This window comes from Cavia porcellus, unplaced genomic scaffold, assembly GCF_034190915.1.
Source record: "Cavia porcellus strain 051 isolate PalLab524CR breed Dunkin Hartley unplaced genomic scaffold, mCavPor4.1 scaffold_14, whole genome shotgun sequence".
Classification (NCBI taxonomy): Eukaryota; Metazoa; Chordata; class Mammalia; order Rodentia; family Caviidae; genus Cavia; species Cavia porcellus.
The window spans coordinates 77,209,255-77,235,156 of NW_026947497.1; the positions used below are offsets into that span (position 1 = coordinate 77,209,255).

The window sequence follows — 25,902 nt, forward strand, 5'->3', positions numbered from 1 at the left end:
CAAAAAAAAAAAAAAAGTGTTTTCATTTTGTGCCAGGTGTGCTAGCACACACTTACAATCCCAGTGCTCGGGAGGCTGAGACAGGGGACCACTGTGACTCGAGGCTGGTCTGTGCTACACGGCGAGACCCTGTATCAGAAAAACTTTTTGTTTGTTTTTATTTTGAGGCAGAATCTTGCTAAACTAAGCTTCCCAGGCAGGCCTTGTGATCCTCCTGCCTCAGCCTGTTGGGTAGCTGGGACTACAGGTGTGTAGCACTGTGCTGGGTAAAGCACATCTTTAATACATGCAAGATCCTAGGTCCCATCTCAGCATTGCCCCTACACACACACCACACACACAGAGTTCCTTGTGAAACATCTGTAAGAGGGTACTCCCCTGTGGGAGGCAGAGAGTCTTGGAGACTGTAGCTCATTTTAAATATATACTGCGGACCTGACCCAGGGCCTTTGCAACAGCCTCAGACCATTTTTTATTTGGAGATAGGGTCTCTCTAAATAACTAGGTTGTCCAGGTTGGGCTCAAACTTGTTATCCTCCTGCCTCAGCCTCCCAGAGTGCTGGCATCACAGGTGTGTGCCACTACACCTGGTTAATTTTTTCTTAAATTTCTTTTTTTGAGGCAGGACCTGGATATGTAGTGCAGACTGCCCTGGAACTCACTATGGAGTCTAGGCTGGCTTAGAACTCAGTAATCCTCCTGCCTCAACCTCCCCAGTGCTGGGATTACAGGCGTGTGCCACCGTGCCCAGCTAGAAGAATTTAATTGGGCATGGTGGCACACACCTATAATCCTGGCAGTCTTGGAGGCTGAGGCAGGAGGATCGTAAATCTAAAACCCAGTCTGGGGGATTTAGTGGCTGGGTGTGTAATGCAAAGGCCTTGGGTTTAATCTCCAGGACCAACCAGGGGAAATGGATCTAAAAATATGTGTCCCCCCCCCCCCAGTAACAAAGACTGCTCCTTAGTAAGTGAGGTTTTGTAATAACTCCTTTGCTCAGGGGTCCAAACATTGTAGCAAATGTAACAGCAGAGGAACAGCAGGTGGGACGTCCCCAAGCAGGCTGCTGGGCATTCAACCAGCAATGTGGACAGTGCGGGTGAACGTCTCCCTCTAGCGTTCAGTCATCTTCTAGCAACCGAGGACCAGGGCAGAGGAGAGTGGGGGTATTTGGCGTGGGTATACTGGGCACAGTGGCTTCCTTTCGCAGGCGCACACACTGGTCCTAGGGACCCACAGCAGCTCAGCGGTAGGGCCCTGTGGCCAGTGGGGACCCCGTGTGAAGTGGTACGCTGTTTGCGTTTGGCCTGTGAGTGCCACCAAGGGTCCTCCCTTGTGTCGAATACAAAGGTTGTTACACTCTATTCTTTACGAAGCAATGACAAGTAAGCAAATCTGAACACACTATCATTGTTTTTATTGTTGTTGTTCTTTTTGGCTTTGAGTCAAGTACCACTATATAGCCCAGGCTGACCTTGACCATGTGGCGATCCTCCTGCCTCAGCCTCCCCTGTGCTGGGATCACAGGCGAGCCCAGACAGTAATTTGCTATTTTCCGTCCGAGGTTGGTTGCGCGAAGGGTGCAGAACATGTGTGTAAATGTATGTGTCTGTGTGTGTGCCTGTGTGTGCGTGCATGTGTGTGCAGGCCCAAGCATTCTGTCTTCACGCAGGCCTTTCTGAATAACGCCGCTATCCTGACACAGGCTGTTCTGCTCCTGACTACCTGGAGCTGTGGCCATCTCCCCCATCGGTGGACAGCGCCTTTATCAGAGCCAGGGCCGAGGTACAGCTGCCTGCCTGTAACCTGGGAGGGGGGTGGGGAAGGGGGGGACAGCGGCGCCCCGCAGCGCACTCACCGCCCTCACTGGCGCCGCCGCACTCTGCCGCCTCTCCAGCGGCCAGGGCATGATGCAGCCTAGAATGGACAGCTGGTCGCCCGCGTCCTCCAGCACCGCGCAGACCCTCAGCACCTCCAGTAGGGACAGCGCCGCGGCGGCCTCCTCAGCCTCGGACTCCGGCGCCTCAGGGGTCGCTGCTTCCTCAGTGGCCGCACCGGGTGGCTCCTCGGTCACCAGTGTCCCTTCTGGCCAGGCTTCCGAAGGAACCGGGGAGGCTTCCCCGCTGTCCCTAGGGAGAGGACACAGAAAAATGCAGCTCAAAGACACAAGCAAGCCAGGCCGAGGTGCCTCCCAGTAAGCCCAGCAAGCACTGTGACCGCAAGGCCGCTGTGGGCTACATAACCAGCACGGCTAAGGCCAGCCTGACCTGCACACTAGGACTCTGTCTCCAAAAAACTAAAACACAAGCCACAGCACAAAGTGAAAGTGGGTGTCTGCACGGAATTCTGGTAAATCCCATTTACCTTGACAGACCAAAGGCCAACAGCTTATTGCTTCATAAAGAGGAGTAGCCGTTGCACTCCTGTAATCCCAGCTACCTGGGGGGCTAAGGTGGCGGCGGGGAGGGGGGTGTCACAAGTTTAAGCCAGCCTGCAATTTAGCAAGATGCTGTTTCAAAAATAAAGCTAAACATTTTATTTTTTTTTATTTTATTTAAGGAGAAAAAAGAAAAAAAAAACAGAAAAAGGGTACAAGTTATACAGAATTTCAGAAAAAATAAACAGTAGGAAATCACTAGTTAATTACATATTGTCATCTTAGAAATAGTTGTTGAAGTTGCAAAATTAAAGCATATAGAGGGGACTTTCAAACAGTGAGACTGCAAACAGTTTTGTTCAATGATCCAACAAAGCTCAGTAATATGGTTATCTATCTTATACACTTAAATATACATGCAGTTATATCTTTTAGAGAACTTTCTTTTCCTTTCTTTTGTACAATAACAATTACACATTTTGGGTTTTATTACTCCCACAGTTCTTATTACTTTTTTTTTGAAGAAAGTAAAACCAAATGTGACATACCAGGACAGAGTCAGTCAAATCAAAAGGATGGACATAATACATAATGTAAAAACAAAATACAAGGTGATCAACAATGGTTACCATAATGCCTCTTGTTATCTTAAAAAGAATTGCCTATATCATCAGTTATAATAAAATTGAACAAAACAGTAAAGAATAAGACCAATAAAACCAAAGCATTGGAGACATTAGAGGACTTCAAAAGAAGATAATAGTCAACCAGAATGGGCGTCACAATGAATCTTATTGTCTTCATAGTTGTTGCCTATACTTTCAAACTTGGTACTATCAAGCATAACAGAATAGAGGAAAATCAGTCAAAACAAGATGGTGAGAGCAATACAGAGTTTCAAATCAAGTTAATAGGAAATCAAAGTGGGTTACTATAATATATCCTGCTATTTTTTATTTTTCCATTAAAAGGATAAAAATGAAAAAGTAGATAATAAAAAGGAGATTGAGATAAAAAAAAAGAGGGCATAACAACAAAACAGCGCAGGTCAAAACATAGCCATTTAGGGGCTGGGGATTTAGCTCAGCGGCATAAGCGCCTGCCTTGCAAACAGGCAGTCGTGAGTTCGATCCCTGGTACCGGTAAAAACAAAAAAGACAAAAAAAAAAACAAAAAACAAAAAACAAAACATAGCCATTTAAGCAAAATAGTGTTTCACCACAAGATAATCTCGACATAATAGTAGTTACCATAGTGTCTCTTCCCTTAAAATCTTTGGGTATAACTTCGTATACTGTAGCATCAAACATATCAAGACAATTTAAAACCGTTCAAGAGAATGACAGTATTACAGGGTATTTAGAATCAACTAACAGAAAATGAACAATGGTTTCTGTATAATCTCCTTGTCTATAAAAGTTTTTGTTTATACTATCACATATAATAAAATCCAATAAGATACAACACGTTAAAACCGATGGAGACAGAAGAACAAAAGCTTGATGGGACTTCAAAACAAGAGGATATTAAATCAGCACTATCTATTATGATGTCTTGTTTTCTCCAAAATGGCTGTTCCTACCATCCAACCTTCTCTGCCTCATTTCTTTTGAGCTCTTTTTCTGTCATTCGTTGTCAGTTTGTCCTCTTCATTTTGCTTTCTGCTCCATTCATTGTGGCCTCTCTGCCACTGTTTCTGGAATCTTGGTATTTTTCATTTTTAGAATATTCTGCACTAATCTCTGTAGAGTTGAATTGGTGGTTGCAAAATCCCCCAGTTCCTCTTTATCCTGGAAGCACCCTGTTTTTCCATCAATTTCTAGGGACAGTTGTGCAGGATATATCAATCTTGGCTGGAGGTTATTATCTTTCAAAGCTTGAATTATTTCACCCCACGCTCTTTGTGATTTGATGGTTTGTGCCGAGAAGTCTGCTGTAATTCTGATGGGTGTTCCCTTGTAAGTAATCTGTTTCTTGTCTTTGACGGCTTTTAGTATTCTGTTCTTATATTGGATTTCTGGAATTTTGATTATTACATGCCTGGGTGTAGCTCTGTTTGGGTTGTAGGTGGCTGGGGTCCTGTATGCCTCATACATCTGAGTATCTTTACCTTTTGCTAAATTAGGGAAATTCTCCTGGATTATTTCTGTGAATAACTTTTGTAGTTCATTTGTTTGAGTCCCTACTTCTTCTTTTATGTTCTTAATTCTTAAGTTATAGATCCTCTTATCATCTTCTAGTCTTTGTATTATTGCTGTTTGTTTTCTTGTTATTTTTAAGAAGTTTTTCATTTCATGCTTCCACCTTACAAATCTGTCCTCCAGTTCTGATAATCTATCCTTAGTTTCTTTCAAGCTGTTATGCCAGCTTTCGATAGAGGTTTTTAGTTTCTTGGTAATCTCTTTGAACCTGCTTCACGTATTCTATGTTTTCTCTATTTTCTCCATCAAACAATTCTCCCCTTTTTTTCTGTTCTTCCATTCCACCATCTGTTTTTTCTTGGGTGGTGCTTAGCATTTCTCTAACTATTCTACTTATTTCTTGCTTTATTTCATTAAATACTTCATTTTTGAACTCGTCTATGATGCTCCGGAGATACCGCTTTTTGTCTATAGGTGCTGTGTCTGATATTGCATGTTTTCTGTCTTCATTCTCTTTTGCTTTTACCTTTCCTGGATCAGTGTTCTCAGGATTGGGGACTGAGGACCCTTTCTTGTTGCTCCCTTTTCCCATACTTTTTGTTCCTTCCATACAAGCGTATGTAGGAGGCCTAGATTTTTTTTTTCTCTTTGTCTGTTACAGTTTGTTTGAATCCGCCGGCTAGGTGTTCCCGCCCACTGCAGTGTACTAGGGAGACACAGACCTGGGCAGCCTCTGCTGGGCCTGCCCCTCTAGATCAACCTAGTGAATGCTTCACTGCTAGGGTGCACCGCCAGGCACAGGGACCTGATTTGGGCTAGCCTACTGGATCTTAGTCTGCGGCGTCACCAGGCCAAGCGCTCCCCACCACTCCTGCTTGAGAGGGGAATATGCGACTAAAGTCACTGCAGGGCCCTGTTCCGGTTAGTCTGCCCGTTCCGGAATGTCCTCTGTTGGAGCCTCCTAGTCTATGAAAGGGTCCCCATTTCTCTCACTCATCGCAGGTCGATGCAGGGCTCCCTGCCAGTCCCGCTCTCAATGCTGTTTGGTTCACCAATTCTAGCTCTCAGAGCTTTCGCGCGTCTCTCTCCCTGCCGTGCGGATTGGGACGCAGTATGGGCAGCAGGAAATTCAAATCGCGGCTTCCAATGGCGCGGGATCCAGCTTCCGCACTGAGATTTCATCTGTTCCTGTTATAGCATCGGGATTGCATTTCCAGTTGGTTTCTCTCAGCTTAGTTCATTCCTGGGTCGGCAAGGTACATCTCCCCTCGTGTGGGACTCCTCACACGGCACCGCTCCTGGATTCTAAGCTGGTAATCTCAGAGAGCCTCGTGGCTGCTGTTATTTGTCCGCCATGTTCTCCCGGAAGTTGTTTCAAAAACAAAACAAAACATTTTAAAAGGACTGAGGCTATAGCTCAGCGGTGGAGCGCATGTGTGGCACACCTGAGGCTCTGGGTTCAAACCCTAGCCCCAAAAGAAGGAAAAAGGGAAGGACAGGGAGGAAGGCAGGCAGACAGTGTAACCCATCCTTTTAGCTATGCTTAATGTGAGCCAGGCCAGGATGACTTTACTCTCAAGCCACATCCTTAAATCAAGCACAAGCGTCTGGTTATGAGAAACAGAGGTGGTAGTGGCCTGCGGGCAGCATCAGTCCTCGATTTCTGGGATTTCTGCCTTGGCATCTTCACTGCCCCATGGGCAGTGGAACTAATCAGTGTAAGCAAGAGACCACTGTGAGGGTAACATGGGACCTTAAAGCCAGGTGACGAGAGCCACAGCAGTCTCCTGTTGGCTCCATCTCACTCTGATGAGGGCAGCCTGGACATCCATGTCCCGATACCAGGTGGCCTTGCAGAGCCCCTGTGCTGCAGGTGAGAAGCCCACGTCCCCTGCTCTTTGAGGGAGCCACTGGGAGCTTCCCACCCCAAGCAGGTCCCCGTGGCCACAGCCCTGGCTGATGCAGCCTTCAGGGAGACCTCACTGCAACCACACCCGGAACCCGGACTCAGGGGAACTGAGTGCAGCAGTGTGGGTCACTACATGCTGGGGCATTTTGTTACACGGCAGTGCAGAAGTCTGCAGAAATTTCATACAGACAGAAAAAAATTTTATATATATATATATATATAGCATTGGAATTCGGAACATACTCTGCCATTCTTCTGTAATTTTGTCAGCTTCCACAGTATGGTTATAATCTCACAAAAGGCAGGCACCTGAAATAAAGAGACACTGAGATTACCTAAGAGGTATTGAGGTACATTCCAGTTATTTGTATGCCTTTTTTTTGTTGTTGTGTTTTATTTTTTGGGACAGGGTCTTGCTATGTAGCTCAGGCTGCCCTTGAACTCACTATGTAGCCCAGGCTGGTCTCAACTCCTAGCTGTCTTCCTGCCTCAGCAGAGTGCTGAGATTACAGGCATGTACCACTGTATCCAGCTTAATGCCTTTTCACTAAGAGTTTTAGATCTGTGGCTCACCCCTTCCTCTTGTTTAGTGTGGCAGTCCTGGGGTGGAAAGCCCACTGGTAGCCTGGGATGAAGGTCTCTGAACCATCAGCTTATTACTCTGAACCTAAGCCAGCCACAGTGACACAGCCTGTAGTCCCGGCACTCAGGAGGACACAGCCTGTAATCCCAGCACTGGGGCAGGAAGATCACCATGAGTCTGAGCTACACAGTGAATTCAAGTCCAACACACACACAAACACACACACACACACACACAATTATTGGTCTACCAAAACTGCAGATACACAAACTCATCATGACTCCTTTTAAGGTACATTAATATCTAATGTGAGTTTAGTATGTTTGTGTTCTCATTTTAATTGATAATCTCTATATATGTGTTATTCTTTTTATTTTTTAATTTTAATTTTTTTTTTTTTTTGTCTTTTTCCTTTTTATCAGTACCGGGGATCGAACTGCCTGCTTTCAAGGCAGGTGCTTATGCCGCTGAGCTAAATCCCCAGCTCCTTCTTTTTATTTTTTAATATTAAGGTTTGAACCCAGGGCCTTTGCATTGAGCCACATCCCCAGCCTTTCATTTTGCTTCAAAGCAGGGTCACACTAAATTGTTAATTTGCCCAAACTGGGCTCAAACTTGGGGGCTTCCTGCCTCAGCCTCCTAGAATTCTGTGATGGCAGGCATGTATCCTCCTGCCTGGCTTATTTATCAAATTTTTTGTTTGTTTGAAAGGTAAAAGATGTGCACCTGTTTCATATAACTGTGGAGTCACCCTTACTCCCTCACTCCTATCCACCCACAAATCCCTGGCACTCAGGATCCCTGTTAGTCACAGTCCCCACCACGTTTCTCAGCAGGTTCCGAAAGCAGTTCTAGAGATAAACCTCCTCCTGAGGGGAAGAAAGAGGAGGTTTACTCAAGGAAAGAACAGACTGAAGAACTCATATTTTTTGGTAGTGTTTCCATCCTGAAGTTCGAGCCCTTTTAATGCAGAGAAATTTTTAAAACTTGTATTTCTAAGACTATGCATATTTCTAACACTGCTCAAAAATGAGTGGGAGATGCAGACTGTTCCTGTGGTCAGAAGGCTACAAACTTGATGAGCTGTGACACTTAGGGTGCCAACTGCACGATAAGCATAGCTCAGCCAGGAAGGCACGTTTCTCTGGCTTCCGAGTCCTAGAGTTATCAAGGACAACCTCTGCCAGACCTCAAACAATAATGGATTTTTTCCCTATGTCGTAGGATAATAACCTCATTTAGTTGCTGTTTCTGTAACAGTAAATTCTGCCTCGCAGTTGATAACATAGACATGTGTAACCAACCGTGGGATATTATGTTATCTGCATTCTGTACGTCCTTTTAAAAACATAAATGAATGATTTTATTTGATTTTATTTTATCACATATAAATGATTTTAAAAACTCCAATCGCGGCTGATGATTTGGAACTGGGGTTCCTGTCAGCCCGCTACCATAATAAAACCACCTTTTAAAGTCTTTTCTAAAGTGTCTTATTTGGCCTGGTCCTGAATTTTGCATCAATACAGGGGCGCCCTACAGTTGAGGTGGTAACAGCCAGCGGGGGCTCCTTCTCTCCCACCCTCTTTGTGAGACTGTCGTTTAGCCTGGTTTGCGAACTTGAAGTCCTGCCGCCTCGGCCTCCAGAGGAACCGGTTACTGCCGCGTCTGGCTTTTATTTTCTTCCTTTCTCTCTGTCTCTGTCTCTGTCTCTTTCTTCGAGCAGGGTGTCACTGTGTGGTTCAGACTGGCCTTGACTCACTGTGTAGCCCGCCTGGCCTGGTATTGCTGCGATTCTCCCGCCCCATCCTCCTGAGTAGAAGCTGGGACCACAGATACACGCCAGCACGCCCCGTACTTAAGTCATTTCTTTTCTTTCTTTTTTTTGGGGGGGGGGTGTCGAACTCACGACCTTGCGCTTGCCCGGCAGGCGCTTGAGCCACTGAGCTAAATCCCCGGCCCTTTAAGTCACTTCTTTAAAGACACAAAAGAGTAAATAAGAAAAAGGATAGAAGAGCTCCTCTTGCCTTCGTGTTCCCGCTTCTCTGCCTGCTAGGTCTACTCTAGTGAGGAAAGGAGAGTCCTAGATTAGCTCGAATGCGTTGACTCCTTGGTGCTATTAGCAACGCACAACTTTTTTTTTTTTTTTGAAGGGGGCCTTTTCCTCTTTTCCTACCTTTTGTTGACTACCGTATTGCCGCTCTCCGTTCCCAAATACTACATATTACAGCTGAATATTGCAGTTAAAAGGACTTTGGGAAAGAATTGTAGGCGTGTTGTTAAATGTGACTTATTTCAACCCGAAGACGCTTTCTGTAGCGTGTTTTTCCGGCGTTCGCGGAGGATGCCTAAAAGAGGGCGGGACAGGGAAGTTTTTCCCATAAGGCCACGCGGTGGGGCCTCGCCCTTCTTTTCCCGCCATCTTGGAGCTCGGGGAGGTGAGGGGGGCGCTAGGTGCAGCTGTTTGGGGGCAAATAAGCCGGGTGGGTTTGTCCGTATACCGCGGCGAGGCGCTGGGGCGAATTGGAGATTCTGCCAGCCAGTGATAGCTGAAGATTCCAAGAGCAGGGAGGACGGGATGGAGGAGATTCGAGGTAGATAGTGCTGGGTCTCTGATGCCGGGAGTACGAGTGGCCCGGGTAATTGGAGTTGGTTCCTGGGAGAAATGAAATAGATGGCGTTTTTTATGTATGTAATTGCTCACAGTGTAGTGGCTCTTAGGCTGATAATCCCCTTTTGGTCCCGTATCGAAGCTCTCTTTGTTCAGAATCTCCAGCTTTCTCCCACTCACTGCTTTGAAAGTCTTGTGTGCTTCTGTGTCATAAATCTTTGTTTTAAAGTTAGTTTGGACTACTGATAGTGGCATGCACTTTCTCAGGGTTTTCTGCTGAAACTTGAAGTGATTACACTGGCATTTCGTTTTGTCTTCATTTTGGACAAAACGAGGTGTTCAACCGTTGTCTGCGATTGGAATGAGTTGCCAAGCTGTGCTCCTGATACGGGTGCTTTGACAAAATTAAGTTCTCCAAATTAATACGAAATGCCGATCAAGAAAGTATTTGACAGGCTTAAAAAGCAAAAAGTTGTAAGAGGGGAAACTTAATTTTGGTTCTACACCGACTTTTTTTAAAATTTCAGGCCTGCTGGGAACCGGACTTCTCAAAGGCAAATATGTCTGGAAGGTAAGCGTTTTAAATACAGTTGCTTTTTCAGTTCAGTGTAAATCTCAAGCTTGAAATTGGTGGGAAAACACTTGGTGTTTGTTATAAATCATTTCTGGGCAACAGTCATTACAAGTCAAATTATATTGGTGGTGGAAGGAAAAGAGATCTTGTGTTAAATGTCATGTGTTTTTGTGTGTCTTAGACTGTGGTGCAAGGCCATTTTTGCTGGCTATAAGCGAGGTCTCCGGAACCAGAGGGAACACACAGCTCTTCTTAAAATTGAAGGTGTTTATGCCCGCGATGAAACTGAATTCTACTTGGGCAAGAGATGTGCTTATGTCTACAAAGCGAAAAAGTAAGTTTATACCTTGGTATGCATTGGAGTTTTTATCTGCCTCAGCTTTTTTGTTGAAGGATTTTGAAAAAGTGACACTGTGGCTTCTACTTTGGGTTTCAGGAAACTTGATGGAAAGTTAAGGAAGGTTGTTAGTTGCTAAGGGTAGTGTTGAGTAGGGTAGTCTTGAGCACTTACAAGATTTGTAGCTGTTAACTGTTTCAAAGAAGGAGTTCCTTGTGCTCATTTTAATTACAATACTTGTATTTTTATACATAGTTTTAAGGTGTCACAGTCTCTAGAGCATTTGTCTCCTCACCCTTTCAGGACCTTGTGCATACTATATGTGCCTCTACCACTGAGCTGTGTCTAGCCCAGAATCTTGGTTCTTGGGTTCATAACCCATTCCAGAGCTGTGGAACTCTCTAGGGGTGGATCTCTGTGGTGTGTACATACTTGCATAGCATGCACAGGATCTGGATTTAGTCCCCAGCTCCTCAGAGAAGTCTGAGAAGATACTTTAATATTATTGTCCTCCTTTCTCCGCCAGAATATTCTTTGAAATTAGAAGTGAGGTCATGTGTACCTTGCTTAAACTCCAGTGTTCACCTCATTCAGTCAAAGATAAACCTGTTAAGGAATCTCCAAGAATCGATGTTTCCACTGATTCCAGTGGGAATTTGGCACTTAGTGTCTGGCTGTTCCTACCATGGAGGTGCTTCCTCTTCTGATCTTGAGCACAGTTAGCTGTATCTGTCCTGGTCCTACCCTAAATAGATACTGTATCTAAACTAAAGATATTCCAGACAGTAAGTTTCTGTGGTGGCTCTTAGTGGGTAACCTGGGTTGAGCCACAAGTCTAGAGATGTGAAGAATTTGTATCAAACTATCGGTAGCCTGAGTTCTCATTTCTTTTCTGTCCACTTTTAAAATCAGCAACACAGTGACTCCAGGTGGCAAACCAAACAAAACCAGAGTGATCTGGGGAAAGGTAACTCGGGCCCATGGAAACAGCGGCATGGTTCGTGCCAAGTTCCGAAGCAACCTTCCTGCTAAGGCCATTGGACACCGAATCCGTGTGGTGAGTGCAGTTAGTAGCGAGTGAGCTTCTGTAGAGTCAAACCAAGCTTAAAGGATTGGGTTGTGGGATCCCCACCCCCGTTTTGTGATTGTGAAATGAAACTAGTAAATTTTGTGGCGAGATCAGTTAACCATTATGTAAACGAGTATCATAGAACATTGGTTCTTTTCACAGTAAAGAAAGGTGTTCTTCAACCTGTCAGTCTTACAGTAGAACAGATATTCTTAGCCTAATTTTGTACATAGAACAGGTGCTCACAGTCCAACATCTCATGAGTTTGGCACAAGTCTTGGGGTCAGATGTGGAGATTTTCCTTAAATGATTCCAGCTTTTTCTTTAATTAGAGACTGATACAGTTTTAGAACCTTGGGGTACTGATGGTTGTGTTTTCGACACGTAGTTCATACAGGCCTTAAATTTGTTGTAATCCTGTCTCAGACTCTCCAATTGCTGGGATTACAGGCATGGGCCATCACACTTGGCAACCATGAGGTACTGTTAAATCCTGTGAACAGTTGATAATTTATCATGAGGGTTTTAAAATCAGATATTAGAAGACGTTAAAGTAAATGTGTTTTGTGTGCTTGCTTAGAAGCATAGGCTCTTAAGCGTGTTCACGCAGAAGACTGCCATAAAAACTTGGTACTTTCGCCGTGGAACAAGGCATCATTTGATTTGATGCCTTTCCCAGATGAGTGGTGAAATGACTGGATAGTTACCTATGTTAGGGTACTCAGTAACAGGGGTAAATTTTATATAACATTCACCTAGTGTTTTTATGTTCTTTTTCTAGATGCTGTACCCCTCAAGGATTTAACTAATGGAAAATAAAAGTGGATTTGTGCTCTGGTATTTTTTAAATGGCTTAAGAAACTTACGGTCCTGAATTGTGTTGCCATATGGGAAGGATTGTCCTGCATTTTCAGAGTACAAGGAAATTGAGAGAACTATGCAGTGCTCATTGTAGGGCAGGTATAAAGGTAGTAGGGATTTTCTGTGAGTATCCACCAAGGTACATATTGGGGAGGTTAAATCTACTTTGGGGGAGTAGAATTGTCTTTTGGGAGCTGGGGGTGTGGGTTAGCAGTAACCTGCAGTCTGGAGACCCTGGTTGGTTTTACAGACTACAGAAAGAAAACCTAAAGCACCGTGCAGTACTAGAAGTACTTTTTCAGTGCATACTGGTGGGGAGGCTTAAGCTAAAGAGGAAGTGGGCATGGTATGGGGTTATGTGTCCTAAGCTCATTCAGAAAGCAAGGGCATGGCTTTGAGATGCATGACTGGGCAGACGATTTCACTGCTTCCTGGTAGAAGTAATGTTAAGCTGAAAGTGTCACTCACATGACACCACCTCAAAAAGTAGCTCCAGGGCTGGAGACGTGACTCAGTGGTTTAGTCTTGGATGCACAAGTCCCCGAGTTTGATTTCTCAGCCAAAAAAAAAAAAAAAAAACAGGCAGGTAACCTTCCCTGGTGGCTTTTTGAGACCATTTCATTAGATTGCCTAGGCTGGCCACGGGTTAACTATCCTGCCTCAGCATCCCTAAGTGGGGTTATATGCCTGTGCGGTGGTACAGGCTTGGTTTCGTTTTAATATGGCGCCAAAATGAAGTATTTTAGCATGTCACAAAGGATGGTAGGCTGGGCTCCAGCATATTTCCAATGTGAGTGGTTTTTAAAAAATTAGATACAGAGCATCAGTGTGGCTGTAGATTACTTGAAGCATAACACCTAGTCTGAAAATGGGATTTGTCTAACAGATCCTTTTTAAGTTTGAAATTTAGGTTTTCTTTCAAATGTAAAGAAAGATGCTTTAAGTGCACTGGAGGAGAGATCTTGGAGGATTGGTAGGAAGAGTCACGTGGCAGTTCTAAGAAAGGTTTGATAAATAGGTGATTGTCCTGCAATGGAAATTCCTTCCATTACATAGCAGCAGTAAACTGGTTCATAGAAATAAACTTAGATTTGAACCAGGCTCTGGTTTTTATTTATTTTTTTTGGTACTAGGGATTGAAGTTAGGACCTTGCCCTTGTCAAGCAGGTGCTTGTGCCACTGAAATAAACTCCTGCCCAGTCTCATTTTTAATGCAGCCTACAGGCAAAAAGATGTATAGGAAGGAATAGCAGTTTGGGAGTTACCTGCTTTGCAGATCTGAGTTGTGCACGAATTGCATTTGGAATTTTGTTTGGTAAACTCTAAGGAACTACATTTGGAGAATGTAGGTTCAAGGGGCAAGAAGTGCTGAACTTGGTCCTATGCTGGTGAGATTTAGTTCCCTCAAAATGCAACAGAGTGTCCCTACAGTGTTCATTATGTCAGTTAGGTAGATATGATGGTCAAAGATGTAAAAAATCCTGCTTATGCTGGGCGTGGCGCACTACTATAATCTCAGCTCTTGGGAGGCTGAGGATTACCCAGAGTCTGAGGCCAGCCTGAGCTACCCAGCAGGACTGGCTCAAAAAAGGAGGAAAGAAAATACTGCCTATGTAAATAAAATTACAAAGTATGTATAGAGGAAGAGCTTAGCATTTCAGGAAAGGGAGTGGCAAAAAAAAGATTCTCGATTAGTTACTAAAATTAGGCCAGTTAGTGTCACAAAGTGGGTGAGGGGGAATTTAGTCTAAAAACTATGTGAGATTGTTTTCATAAGAGGATTTTAAGTACTGCAATTGTAAAAACTTGATTTGTGGGAGTGACCACTATTTAACAACTGCAAGAGAAAGATAGAGGCCTCTAAGCAGCACTCTAACTTTGGCTGCTGATACGGATCCTGCAAGGTTGAGGAAGTAGCCAGCTTTGTAGGGCTAGGAAAAGTGCTGCGCTGGCCAGGACCTAGAGGATCTGGGTTCCTTAGCACCCTAAAATGAACTCCAGGAAGGTGCCCAGTGTTAGGCAATGGATATGTCCAGGAAGGCAGATGGATCCCTCAGACCTGGCTTAGGTGTACAGAGAGAGGTAATGTTTAATTCCTGTCACATTTATAGCAGGTGAAGTCAGTAGACGCTGATGTCAGCACATGACAACAGCTTGTAAACAATTTTCATTTCCTGCACTGCAAGTCACCGTTTTCAGGTGCTGGATCTGAGAGTTTTTTGCTCTCCTCCCAGGCCTGCATGCAGGCTATGTGAACACTTAATCACAGAGCTACAAGCGCATCCCTTCCTTTCCAGCCTCCTTTTGGTAGATTCATGGGCCCCAGGGACAGCTGACCCAGTTTGCAGTTACTCATAGCTCCTTCTGGGCCTAGTTTTGAAGGCCATTTCCTTAATGGTTAGGATACACTCATGTTGCCTGTTAATGCAGCTGTAAGTCTCGGTGAAGGTAAAATAGGGGCTGGGTAGAACACTAAAGAGCATAATTGGCTTAATAGGAAAGTTTTGAGGGGTTGGGAATTTAGCTCAGCGGTATAAGCGCCTGCCTTGCAAGCAGGCAGTTGTGAGTTTGATTCCCGGTACCGATAAAAAGGAAAAAGACCCCCCCCCCCCAAAAAAAAAAAAAAGTAAATAGTTTTGATTGAATGGGACTGAAAGTGGCTCATGAGAAGAAAACAGATTTCACATGAAAGACTATACTGTAAGCTCTCTAGCTACCTACGTGTCCACCTGGGAACCAGTGGTTGTCAACCTGGTGAATGAACAGGCCAGCGGCCTCCGCCACTACCCGCCCCCGCCCTCCCAGCCACCTGAGTCTTTCTACTTCCCTCCCCGGCGCTTATTGGGCTGCCAAGTGACGCTGGCGCGAGGGTCTCTGTGCTCCGCGCTGCACGTGTAATGACGCCAGCCAATCGCAACTGAATCCCGCGGGCCCCCCCACTGCCCTGAGCGGCGGGGCGGCCGGCCGAGGCGTCACGCGCTCCATGGTAACGACGCTCGGCTGAAGATGGCTGCCGGGTGCGAGCGGGGCGGCGGAGCGGGTCCCGTGGGTTCAGGCCCGGGCTGCGCCCGCCAGCGCCGTGGCGGATCTCTGTGGGTCCGGGGCGTCTTGCTCCTGCTGGGCGGGTTCCCGGCCGGCGCCGCGTCCGCTTCCGTCTCCGTGGGCAGCTCTCCCGTGTGCCGGCACCAGGTCCCCGCTGTCAGCGAGGTAGGGCGGAGCGGGCCGGGAGGTGGAGCGGGGAGCCAGTGATGGAGCGGGGCTGAGGGGCAGCGGCTCGTGAGTCCGAGCCTTAGAGACTGGGACCAGCCGTCGGCGACCCGCACCCTGCTGTTATCTCCGCGGGAGACGGCAGCCCCAAAGTGGCGCTTTCCAAACTTGAGCGTGCAGCGAGGCGTCCGCCTGCCCGCAGCACTTGTGAAAATGCAGCCCGCTCCCAGCCCGTCCCCCTTGGGACTCGGGTCTCGCCTGGGCACCGAATCCCGCCTGGGCACTCTCCCTGATGGTGGTGGTGCTTGTCTGAGACACACACTTCGGGAACCGCTGACCTAGAGACTTGGAGAGACATTGGTTGAAGAGCCAGACAAAGACGCTGGGCGGCTAGTTAGGCTCTCTGGAGACAGCATTCAGTTTATTTTCAAGTTATTTTAGCACCTCCCTTGCTCTATTCTCTACCCGCTGTCCTGGAAATCCCTGCCTCCTTCCCTGTACACACTTTTTCCAAAACTATTGCAGCCTCCGGTTTGTTACACCGCTGGATGTCTTCTCTGTCCTCTCTCCGGGTGCTCTACCAACTGGCTTACTGTTTTGGCACTTCCTGCTTCTCTCCTTAAATTGTAAGGTTACTTGGAACAAGCTGTGCGTTTCCTTTGCGATCCTTAGCTCCGAGGTGGGTTCTAAATAATCCTCATTCTTCAGGAAGAACGAGATCAGAAGCAGAGCTGCATCTTGTGACTGGCTTTGTTATCAAGTAAGATTCATGTAGAAATTTTAGTTCTGCCGAGTCCTAAGTACACTCATTTTGGTAGTAATTTCCAGAAATGCTATAAGCGTATTATTTATAACTATGTAAGCCAAAATATTAAGTTTGAAGTTTGTGCCTGTCGTGTTTTTTACCATGACACTGCATTTTGTTTCTTTGTTTTTTTGAGATGGTTTGGCTATACATTTTAGGCTGGCCTTGAACTCACTTTGTAGCCCAGGCTGGCCTCACCTCAAAGTGATCATCCTACTTTTGTCTTCTGAGTGCTGGGATTATGGGCATGTACCACCACATTTGGCTAACACTTCATTTTTGCTGAATTCTTTATAAAAGGGAAAAAAAAATCCCTCAAAGTCCTGCTTTTTTTTTTTTTTTAAGACAGGGGCTTTGCCTTTTGTCCAGGCTGGCCTTGAAGTCTTGGTAATCCTCCTGCCTCAAGTCTCCGGAGTGCTAGATTACAGGAATTCCCCACCAGGCCTGACCACTCTCTGCATTTCTTTGAATTTAGATTAAAATAGAAGGCAGTTAAAACATCTGCAAAATCTTTGTATGTTGTAGTGCTATACCAGGAAGTATATGAAGGCCCAGTCATGCAGGCAATAAAGCAATTTAGTCTGTGCTACATAGTAAGTTCAAGACCATCTTTGACTATGTAGTGAGGCCTTGTCTCCATAAAATAGACAAACAAAAATTAAGAGTTTACCAACAGAAAAGGAATACTGTGTAGGAAAGCCAAGAGTTTACTTAGGCTGCATGGTCAAGAGGGACTTGGGCTAGTTTCTGAGAGGGGAATCTCCTAGCCTGGTGAGAGACAGGGATCTGCAGATGTAGGGAAGGGTTGGAGACGCAGGTCATCCTGTTCTTGTTAGTCTTCCAGGACACCTGGACTGTCACTGAAATTCTACATCTGTTACAAATTGTCAGGCCCTCCTGTTTAGGTATTAAAACAGCTCTCCAGGTTTAGAAAGGCTGTGTGTACGTTTTAATCTTTTTGGGAAAGAGCATTAGCTCAGGGAAGGAAAGGGTGGTTTTCATATCTACTTCTATCCTGTGCTGCTTCCTTTAGCCTTGGAGTGTAGTCATTGTCGGTGGCTGCCTTGCCCAGCACATCCCGTTAGGACTGTGTCAGCTAAGAAGCTTAGATGCTGAGCATTTTACCCTTCTGTTACCACATCTGGTAGCTGTTTATTTCTAGCAGCCTCTTTGCATTTTGGAGATGACTATTATGAACATTCTTTTTATAAAGCTGAAAACTTCCTAATACTTCGGCCTGCGGCATCTCTGTGCCTCTTGGCTGAACTAGCTTAGTAGTGAGAGTACTTACGGTAGCAAAGGCAAGCTGTTTAAAATTCTCCAGAGTTCTTTCTCGCTAATCTGTTTCCCTAGTGCTTCATAGGATCTATGATAACAAGCCCTCCACACTGCTCTTCTTGCTTTAGCTTGGACAGAACATAGAACTGTTACACACGCGTTGGAAGTTACAGCTCTGGTAAAGTAAACGCTACAGGAAACTACTGTAACCATTTTGCTTGTTTGTTTTTTCTTGTGATGCTGGTGGTAAAATACAAAACACTGACTCATGTAACTTGTTCCGAACTAAAAGATTTTTTTTAACTTCATATCACACAAATCAAAACAAAACCATCATGGTCTGTCTCCTGCTTTCTAGTGGACTCAACTCAAGGGACATCTTAAAGGTACTGAAATCAAATGGGAATTAAAGGGACGCCGACTCTTTTCTTGCATTTTGCTAGGGAACTGAATGTCAAAATCTTTCATTCCTTTGGAATGTATCCTTAAGTGTTCAACCCTCACAAACTGAAAAAGAGCTGTTGACTGCTTTCCTGCACCCAAACGTGGCCTGCCTACCTCAGAGCTAAGACAGAATGCAGAGGGAAGTGTGGAGTATGATATTCCACTAGAGCTGTACTGTAAAAAAGATGAAAAATGTTCAGACTTCCTTTGCATTAAGAAATAATCCTTTTTTGTGTTCAGATGTGAATGTGAGGAAGCCACAGGAAACCAGACCCCTCCCTAGCCTTTCGGGATCTGCTGTCACTGAGTCTGAGGCTGCTGGCCCCTGACCTAGGGAATCTGAGGTTAGGTTTTCAGGACAACCGTAATCAAAGCCTTGCCCACTGTTACTGAGTCTGAGGCTTCCCCTTCTTGTTCTTCAGGTCCTGAGGGTGAAACTTGTAGGCCGGCTGTGATGAAAGCCTCCATGAGGCTGCATCCATCCCTGGTTGATTTTGTGCAAGCTCCTCAAGGACAGCATCTCTTACTGGAAATAATGGAGAACTTGGAACCACCTGCATTCATGTGTCTTTTTCTCTCAGTGACCTAAAAAGATCAAGTGAGATCTGGGAAGGTTTTCAGAGAACCCTGCTAAGTACAGTGAGGTCTGACTCAAACCTGGGAACTAAAATCAAGTATTCACTTCTGATGAGAGACAGTGGGTATAGCCTATAATCTGTGAGTTTTTAAAGTGTATTCCAGATACCCACGGATACATATTTTCAGAGTGGGTTTCAGTAGAGCCTAGTTAGCATTGCTGTAGAGGGAAGTTACCTATATGACTGGGTGGAAAACCCAAAATGTCCCGGAGACCTCTTTGTTCTAGGACAGAGATTTCTTCTGGACTATTTCTGTAGGTGACAGGTTTCTTTTGCAGGCTGCAATTTTAGAATTTTTTTTTGGATACCAGAGATTGAACTCATGACCTTGTGCTTGCCAGGCAGGTGTTAATGCCAGTGAGTTAAATCTCTGGCCCTAGAACTTTTGATTCAGAGTCATTTATTAAAAAGTAAGCCCTAAACAATGTTCTTGAAACACTTCCATTTTCTTTCTGTTTTTCAAAAGGTTAAAAGCAGCCATTCAGGTTATCAATTTAATTTCCTGACTGGCAATGCAGTTAGAGTCAGCTATGGCTTTTGTCTTTAGAGACATGTTTTGCTAAGGATTAGAAAAGTGCACCCTAAAAAAGCTCTTGATCTTAAGTGTCTTTCTACAGCTGAGATGGTTAGGATTTGGTCCTTGCACCGTACTTGAAGTCACTTCTGTCCCTTCTCCAGTGTCCTGCCCCAGAGAAGTAACACAGTTCCCAACAGTGTTTGGTCCAAGACAATTCTCTCTTCATGGCTACTGAATGTCAAGGCCAGGGCTCCAGAATGTTGAGTTTCCCCTCCCTGGGCCCTTACAGAGTAAAGCTGACTTTCATTTATCTCTGGGCCACTCAAAAACTGGTCCCGATTTAATTTTGACAAATAAATATGCAAGTTTTAGTTTGAGTTTATCTGGCTTTTAGTCCTTAGACAGAACTGGAGATTAATCCTCTCTCCCCTCAGTCAGTGATGCTGACTGATTTTTCTAGCACAGGACAGACTGGCTGATTTTTATAATACAGATAAGTTCAGTAATAGAACAAAACATTCCTATAGAAACTTAAGAGTTTTTTTTTTTAATCGGTACGGGGGATTGAACTCACAACCGCACACTTGGAAGGCAGGAGCTTATGCCATTGAGCTAAATCCCCAGCCCTGAAACTTAAGAGTTTAATAACAGTTTTTAATGGGAACAAGTATTTTAAAAAATAGACAAGCTCCAATCTCCAGAGGACCATTGCCTCTCGTTTTATGATCTCTCTACAAAACATTTTGCCAGGCTGGCCACTGTTCTTGAAGATATGCTAATAGAGCTCTAAAAAGAAAGGCCTGTACCAAAGTATGTCCAAGGGTCTCAGGCAAAATGGGGAAAACTGTTAGGTGTCTGTGGGCTGGGGATTTAGCTGAGCAGCATAAGCTCCTGCCTTGCAAGCAGGCGGTCATGAGTTCGATCCCCGGTACCGATAAAAATGAAAAGATTAAAAAAAAAAAAAAATGAACTCTAGAAGTAGGTGTCTGTAGCAGAGTAGATTGAGGTGTTGGCAGTCCTTCTTCCCACACTGTTTTGAATTCATCCTTAGCCCTAAAGAGTGACCCCTAGTCTTTGGCCTGCATATCCCTTGAAAATCGTTAAAATCACCATTACATGTGGCTATCAAAACAGCACTTCTGGGCTTCAGCTCACCAACAACCTTGCTGTCAAAACAGCAGTGAGAAGCCTGTGCAGGGGTGTCCATCAGCCAAGGCCGCTTCTTAACAGACTGTCTTTGCTTTCACAGGTGTAAGAGGGTTTCATTCCTTCTGATTCTTACTGCAAGATAGCCCTGTTCATTGACCTAAAAAGGTTCTGACTAGTCTGTTTGTAGTTACAAACTTAGAAACTGTAAAGCAGTTATGATAATTCATTTTGGCCAAATCCATCTGAGTACACCCTGGTTTGTAAACAGCTGTCTTATGTGTGCCTGTCTATCTGTTCACTTTGTGACTGGTTACAGTATTTACAGCTGTTTTTACTTGAGCGCAACAGTTTTTTCTTTTAGCCTTTTTGGATTTTTAAAGTATTTGTCTATAATTTAAGTTGACTTATTGATGTCTTTAGAGTTGAGGACGTGCTTCAGAATGGTGTCCACACTGGCTTTACAAATGCAGTGCATATTTTCCCCCCAAATTCATTTTATTTCAAGGTTAAAAAAAAAAAGAAGTGGAAGAAAAGAAAGGGAAAAAAACTACAACAAAATTTCAAAACACGTCAATCAGGGGACAATAATGGTACATACACTGCGCATTGTCATCCCCAAATACAGTGCGTATTGTCATCTATGAACAATAATTTGGCTAATAGTTCTCTTCTTTTTTTTTTTTTTCTTCTTTTGCGGTCCTGGGGATCGAACTCATGACCACACACTTGCCAGGCAGGCGGTTATGCCACTGAGCTAAATTCCTAGCCCAATGAACAATAACTTAAGAATCTTATATTGTCAAGAGTGTGTTATGATCTGTTTCTCATAAATGATCAAAAACTTACTAAGGTAATTAAATGGGGACCTCTTAGGCTTAAGAGAACTGCTGGACCAGACTCTCCTGGGTGAATAAAGGCACAGCTGGCTGGAAATATTTTCTTCTGGTCTTTTTTCACTGAGACCCTGAGAATTTCTGTAGGCTTATGGGATACACAATCCAAGAAACATTGCTAACCATGGTATTGTGATAGGTTTACATTGGTCATCATCAAAAGGCTAAGTTTTCTGTGGTTAAAACAAGCTTCATTAAAAGATGTTCTTGGTAGTCAGGCATGGTGGCACACACCTATAATCCCAGCACTCAGGACTGAGGCAGAGGATTGCTGCAAGTTTGAGGCCAGCCTAGACTCCAAAGTGATTCAAGGCCAGCCTGAAATGTTTAGTAGAACCCTGTCTCAAAAAAAAAAAAAAAAAAAAGCTCAGCTGTACAAGTGCCTGCCAGGCAAGTGCCAGGTCATGAATTCAATCCCCTGTATCAAAAAAAAAAAAGTCTTGGTACAAAACTAAACTAAATTAAAAGACAGAGGTTTCCATAGAGCTATGACATTCACTATTGCTAATCTCATGGTGTAGTAAATGTATTCCTGCCTTCCAGGTATACAGGTCTTGTGAGATGTAAAACTAGGATTTTTTATGGTGATGATCTTTTCTGGACTCAGGTATCTGCCTTTCTCTCATGCTCCAGCTAATTTTTTTTTTTTTTTTGGTTTTGTTTTGTTTTGTTTTTTGGTACCAGGGATGAAACTCATGACCTTGCATTTTGTCAGGCAGGTGCTTATGCCACTGAGCTATATCCTCGGCCCTGTTCCAGTTATTTGTGATAAGAGCTGTAGGTTGAACCAACATGAGACTGCCAGTCAAATGCTAGTTTTTAAATAAATAACTTATGTGCTGTATATGTTCTGTGTGTCACTACACAAGAGATGCTCTGGCACCAAACAGGCCACACAATGTCACACACTAAACCTGAAACGCTAGACTCTATAAATCCCTAAGGCACGTTTACAGACAAGTGCATTCTCCTGGATGGCACCCTATTGAAGGATGACAAATTAGGTGAGAGTAGGAGAAGGGGTCGTTTCAGAGAAAGAAACGCAGAAGCAAGCATGAACAGCAGAGTGGACAAATGAAGAGGTGAGGAATAGTGATGTAAAACTCAGATGTGGTGCCACCCGCCTGTAATCTTAATCCTTGGGAGGCTAAGGCAGGAAGATTTTGAATTTGAGGCTAGCTTGAGCCACATAGTGAGTTCAAGGCTGGCCTAAACTACATGCAAGACCTTGTTTCCAACAAAACAAAAGGACATCAGAATCTGTTCAGAAAATAGCAAGTATTTGTCTAGAGGAAGGAAGTGTAGGAGAAAGGAAGGAAATGTAGTAGTTGTTCTTCTTCCTCTTCATCTTTTTTCCCTTGGGTTTTTTGAGACAAGGTTTCACTCCAGGCTGACTTTGAACTCACTATGTCATCTATACTAGCCTTGAACTCATGGGAGTCCTCCTGCCTCAGCCTCCTAGGTACTGGTTTTACAGATGTGCGCCGCCGTGCTCAGCTGGGAACAGTCATCTTAATAAAAATATCACAGTGAATACATTTTACACCTGTACTTACTGTCAGAGTTGTGTGAATTAACCTGCACTGTTAACTGCACAACACACAAGAAAAACTGATCACAGAGGAGTCAGGCGCCTGGGCAGAGTGCCAAGGGCCAGGTGAAGAGTGGTCATGGGGTAAATCCAGGATGTGACTCTAAGCACAGCTGCCCGAGGGCACTGGGGCTTGTTGAGGGACTCAGACGCAGCCTCCCTTCTAATCAGGACCTGACCTATGCAGTGTTGCCTTGACCTGCGCAGTGGCTTCGATCCCCTCCCTGGGTCTCCTAACGCCACAGCGTAACTGTTGTTTGGACGCTGACTACGCAGCCGGGTTGGCCTGGCCCTTGCAGCTGTGTTCTGCCTCAGCCTCCCAGGTACTGGGGGAGCACGTGCTGCCATACCTGCTTTATAGTTTCGTATATAAATTCTGGCTTTGTTGGCTTCAGAAAATGACAGGAAAAAACGAAAATTGTCTTAAATTACTTTGAAAGGGGATAAAAACTGCTGCAAAAGAATGTTTCTGCCATGCACAGTGGCACACACCTGTAATCCCAGCACTCAGGAGGCTGAGGCAGGAAGTTTGCCGAGTGATCCAGGCCAGCCTGAACTGCATACCAAAAAACTGTCCCAAAAATAAAGTGAAAAGAAATTTGGTTGCTTTATTACCACTTTGGATCTCATTTGGTTAAACAAGTGGGTAGTTTCATTTTATGAAAGTTGTGTTTTCCTTTTTTAAGACAGGTGTACCAGAGGGTTGCCAACAGCCCCACTTGTCAAAGGAAGTTTCATAGAGCAAAATCGTGAGGCGGGTACAGTGGGCCAAAATTATGATCAGCCAGTAAGATTGCAAGGGTAGTCGCTTAGGTGCTGTTGATCTGATGATAGCAAGGCCGCTTGGGTGCCGTCAGTAACCACAGTCTTAGTTTGCCTTTAGTACTAGTGGGTGGGAGAGGATGGCCCTCTCCCAAGATAATGGGAGGTCTCTGAAGGGTGGCGCCAATAATTTCAGGCCTCTGTGCATGCCTTGGGGAGTGTGCGGATCTGGGCACCGTGACTAATCTTCAGATGTGCCTCCGGCCGCAGTCTTCTGTGTCCTCATCCCCTGCCTGCCTGTCATATTTCTGCCTAACTTAGTGGTCTACAGTGTCCCCCCTCTGAAGCAGTGTCTCTAACGGTGGTCAGGGGTGAAGGGGCTCAGTTCCCATCCAGCTGCTTTGAGCTGAGGGGCGTCAGGGTCAGGGAGCCAGCAGTCAGGGGCCTTCTCCCAAGAGCTCATCTTGGGAGTCATGTTGCAGTCAGCGGTTAGGAACCCCTTCACAAGGGCGACCTGGGGACCCCGAGAAGAGGAGTCAGGCACGTTCGTTGTTGGTTCCATCTGCCGTTCCCTTGAGTAGGCCCCTGTAGAAAAGGTTTCCTCACGGCCTGGGGCCTCTGAGCTAGGAGGGACAGGGCCAAAAAGTGGCTGGCTGGCTCCTTAGCCCAGTAACCGTTCTAGTTTTAGTTTTCAAACTGCTTCCAGAGATCTCGGTGGGACCTCTGGATGACACAGGGGAAAGTGCTAAATGCCAGATACCCCAAGTTTGTGTTTCCCAAAGTTGAAAAATGAATCTAAGGAACAATGGAGGTTAAGACTAGGAAACTATATTGGAGAAAAGAAATGGAAACTAGGAGGGGACTGGGAAAACCTGGGAGAGACAGGAGGGGTCCTGAGTGGGTTGCCCTCGGACATGTCAATTTTACCTCAGTAAATAGGCACACCTTTAATAACTTCAAACCTGTTCTTTTCATAGGTCATAAATAAGGTTTACCTTCGGAGAAATCATGTTGTAAGGAGGGGCGCTGATGACCATTTAAGAATCAAGACTGTCTACGATAGAAGCATTGAGGAGTAAGTATGCTCTTTGTCATCTTGTCTGTTGTCAGTCTAAGTATCAAAGTTTTTTTTTTTTTTCCTTTTTCCTTTTTATCGGTACTGGGGATTGAACTCACGACTGCTTGCTTGCAAGGCAGGTGCTTATGCTGCTGAGCTAAATCCCCAGCCCCCAGTATCAAAGATTTTTGAGTTTGCTTTTCAAGACAAGCTCACTGTGTATCCATACTGGTCTACTACATGGCCTGGGTTGGTCTCAAACTTGTGGCAGTCCTCCTGCCTCAGCCTCCCAAGTGCTGAGATTACAGACATGTTACCACTATACCTACCTTAAATATTAAAGATATTTTCATCTGTTGCCTAAAGTGAAAAAGATCAGACATGGAGGTGTGCATGTTGGTACACACCTATGATCCCAGTTACTTGGGAGACTGCGGCGGGAGGTTCATACATTTGAAGCCAGCTGGGCAATTTAGCAAGATCCTATTTCAAAATAAAAAAAAAAAGGGTTGGAGAAATAAGTAGCTCGTATTAGAGAACTTTCCTAGCACATTTGATGCCCTCAGATCAATCTCTGGTTTTGGGCAAATAGAAAGTCTTTAGATGAACTAAAAAAGGGCTAGTGTAGCTTTAAAATGAAGTTAAGCTGAAAATGATTTTAGTGTCTGAACAGCTAAAGTGCATCAGAAGGGATTGAGGTCAGTGCATCGCTAGTGATTTTTTTTTTTTTTGGTACCAGGGATCAAACTCACGACTTTGCACTTGCCAGGCAGCTTGTGCCACTGAGCTAAATCCCTGGCCTCGTGAATGATTTAAATAGAGCAGATGTGCCTCTGTTTCGATGTGATTAGTCACACCCAGAAGTCACCTGTCAGTAAGTACTGAGAAGAGAAGTAGGAGTGTCTAATACAAACCATGACTTTAAAAGTTCACACTTCAGTAACCAGAGAGGTTATAGTCTAATTTTTATATATCATAGAGGGCCCAGGAAGTGGATAAATTATCGCTAGCACATAATCCCAATACTAGGAAGGCTGAGGCAGGAGGATCGCCATGAGCTCGAGACCAACTTGGACTACACAGTAAGACTCTGTCTCAA

The 25,902-nt window shown here is 44.8% G+C and overlaps 3 protein-coding genes across 10 annotated transcripts in view; 2 read left to right on the forward strand and 1 right to left on the reverse strand.

Annotated features, from left to right (window-relative positions):
• Positions 1 to 9,270, reverse strand: part of Iqcg (IQ motif containing G) — a 32,402-nt gene extending 23,132 nt beyond the window's left edge. For 4 of the 7 annotated variants that reach the window (XM_023560327.2, XM_003476974.5, XM_013160178.3 and 1 more), the window contains exons 1-3: positions 9,038 to 9,144; positions 6,671 to 6,736; positions 1,859 to 2,129 (exon numbers count right to left, since the gene is read on the reverse strand). In XM_023560327.2, the coding sequence (XP_023416095.2) occupies positions 1,859 to 2,129; positions 6,671 to 6,678 (279 nt within the window). In that variant the 5' untranslated portion in view covers positions 6,679 to 6,736; positions 9,038 to 9,144. Of the gene's footprint in view, positions 1 to 1,858; positions 2,130 to 2,267; positions 2,445 to 6,670; positions 6,737 to 8,922; positions 8,941 to 9,037; positions 9,145 to 9,186 lie in introns of those variants that run through there. The other 3 variants (XM_063224355.1, XM_063224356.1, XM_063224357.1) reach the window with 3 other exon arrangements.
• Positions 9,271 to 9,343: 73 nt separating this feature from the next.
• Positions 9,344 to 12,441, forward strand: Rpl35a (ribosomal protein L35a). Of its 2 annotated transcripts, none has more exons than XM_003477117.5 (5): positions 9,344 to 9,448; positions 10,149 to 10,192; positions 10,377 to 10,529; positions 11,445 to 11,589; positions 12,383 to 12,441. In XM_003477117.5, exons 2-5 carry the CDS (start codon positions 10,182 to 10,184, stop codon positions 12,404 to 12,406), a joined length of 333 nt encoding a protein of 110 aa, XP_003477165.1. In that variant the 5' UTR covers positions 9,344 to 9,448; positions 10,149 to 10,181; the 3' UTR covers positions 12,407 to 12,441. The 2 variants fall into 2 exon arrangements, with proteins under 2 accessions (XP_003477165.1, XP_005006963.1); XM_005006906.4 differs by lacking the exon at positions 9,344 to 9,448 and adding an exon at positions 9,452 to 9,604.
• A 2,875-nt stretch (positions 12,442 to 15,316) lies between these two features.
• The window catches only part of Lmln (leishmanolysin like peptidase), a 56,483-nt gene continuing 45,897 nt past the window's right edge, over positions 15,317 to 25,902 (forward strand). The window contains exons 1-2 of the mRNA XM_003477118.5: positions 15,317 to 15,669; positions 24,724 to 24,821. Of these exons, the coding sequence (XP_003477166.4) occupies positions 15,469 to 15,669; positions 24,724 to 24,821 (299 nt within the window). The 5' untranslated portion in view covers positions 15,317 to 15,468. The remainder of the gene's footprint in view (positions 15,670 to 24,723; positions 24,822 to 25,902) is intronic.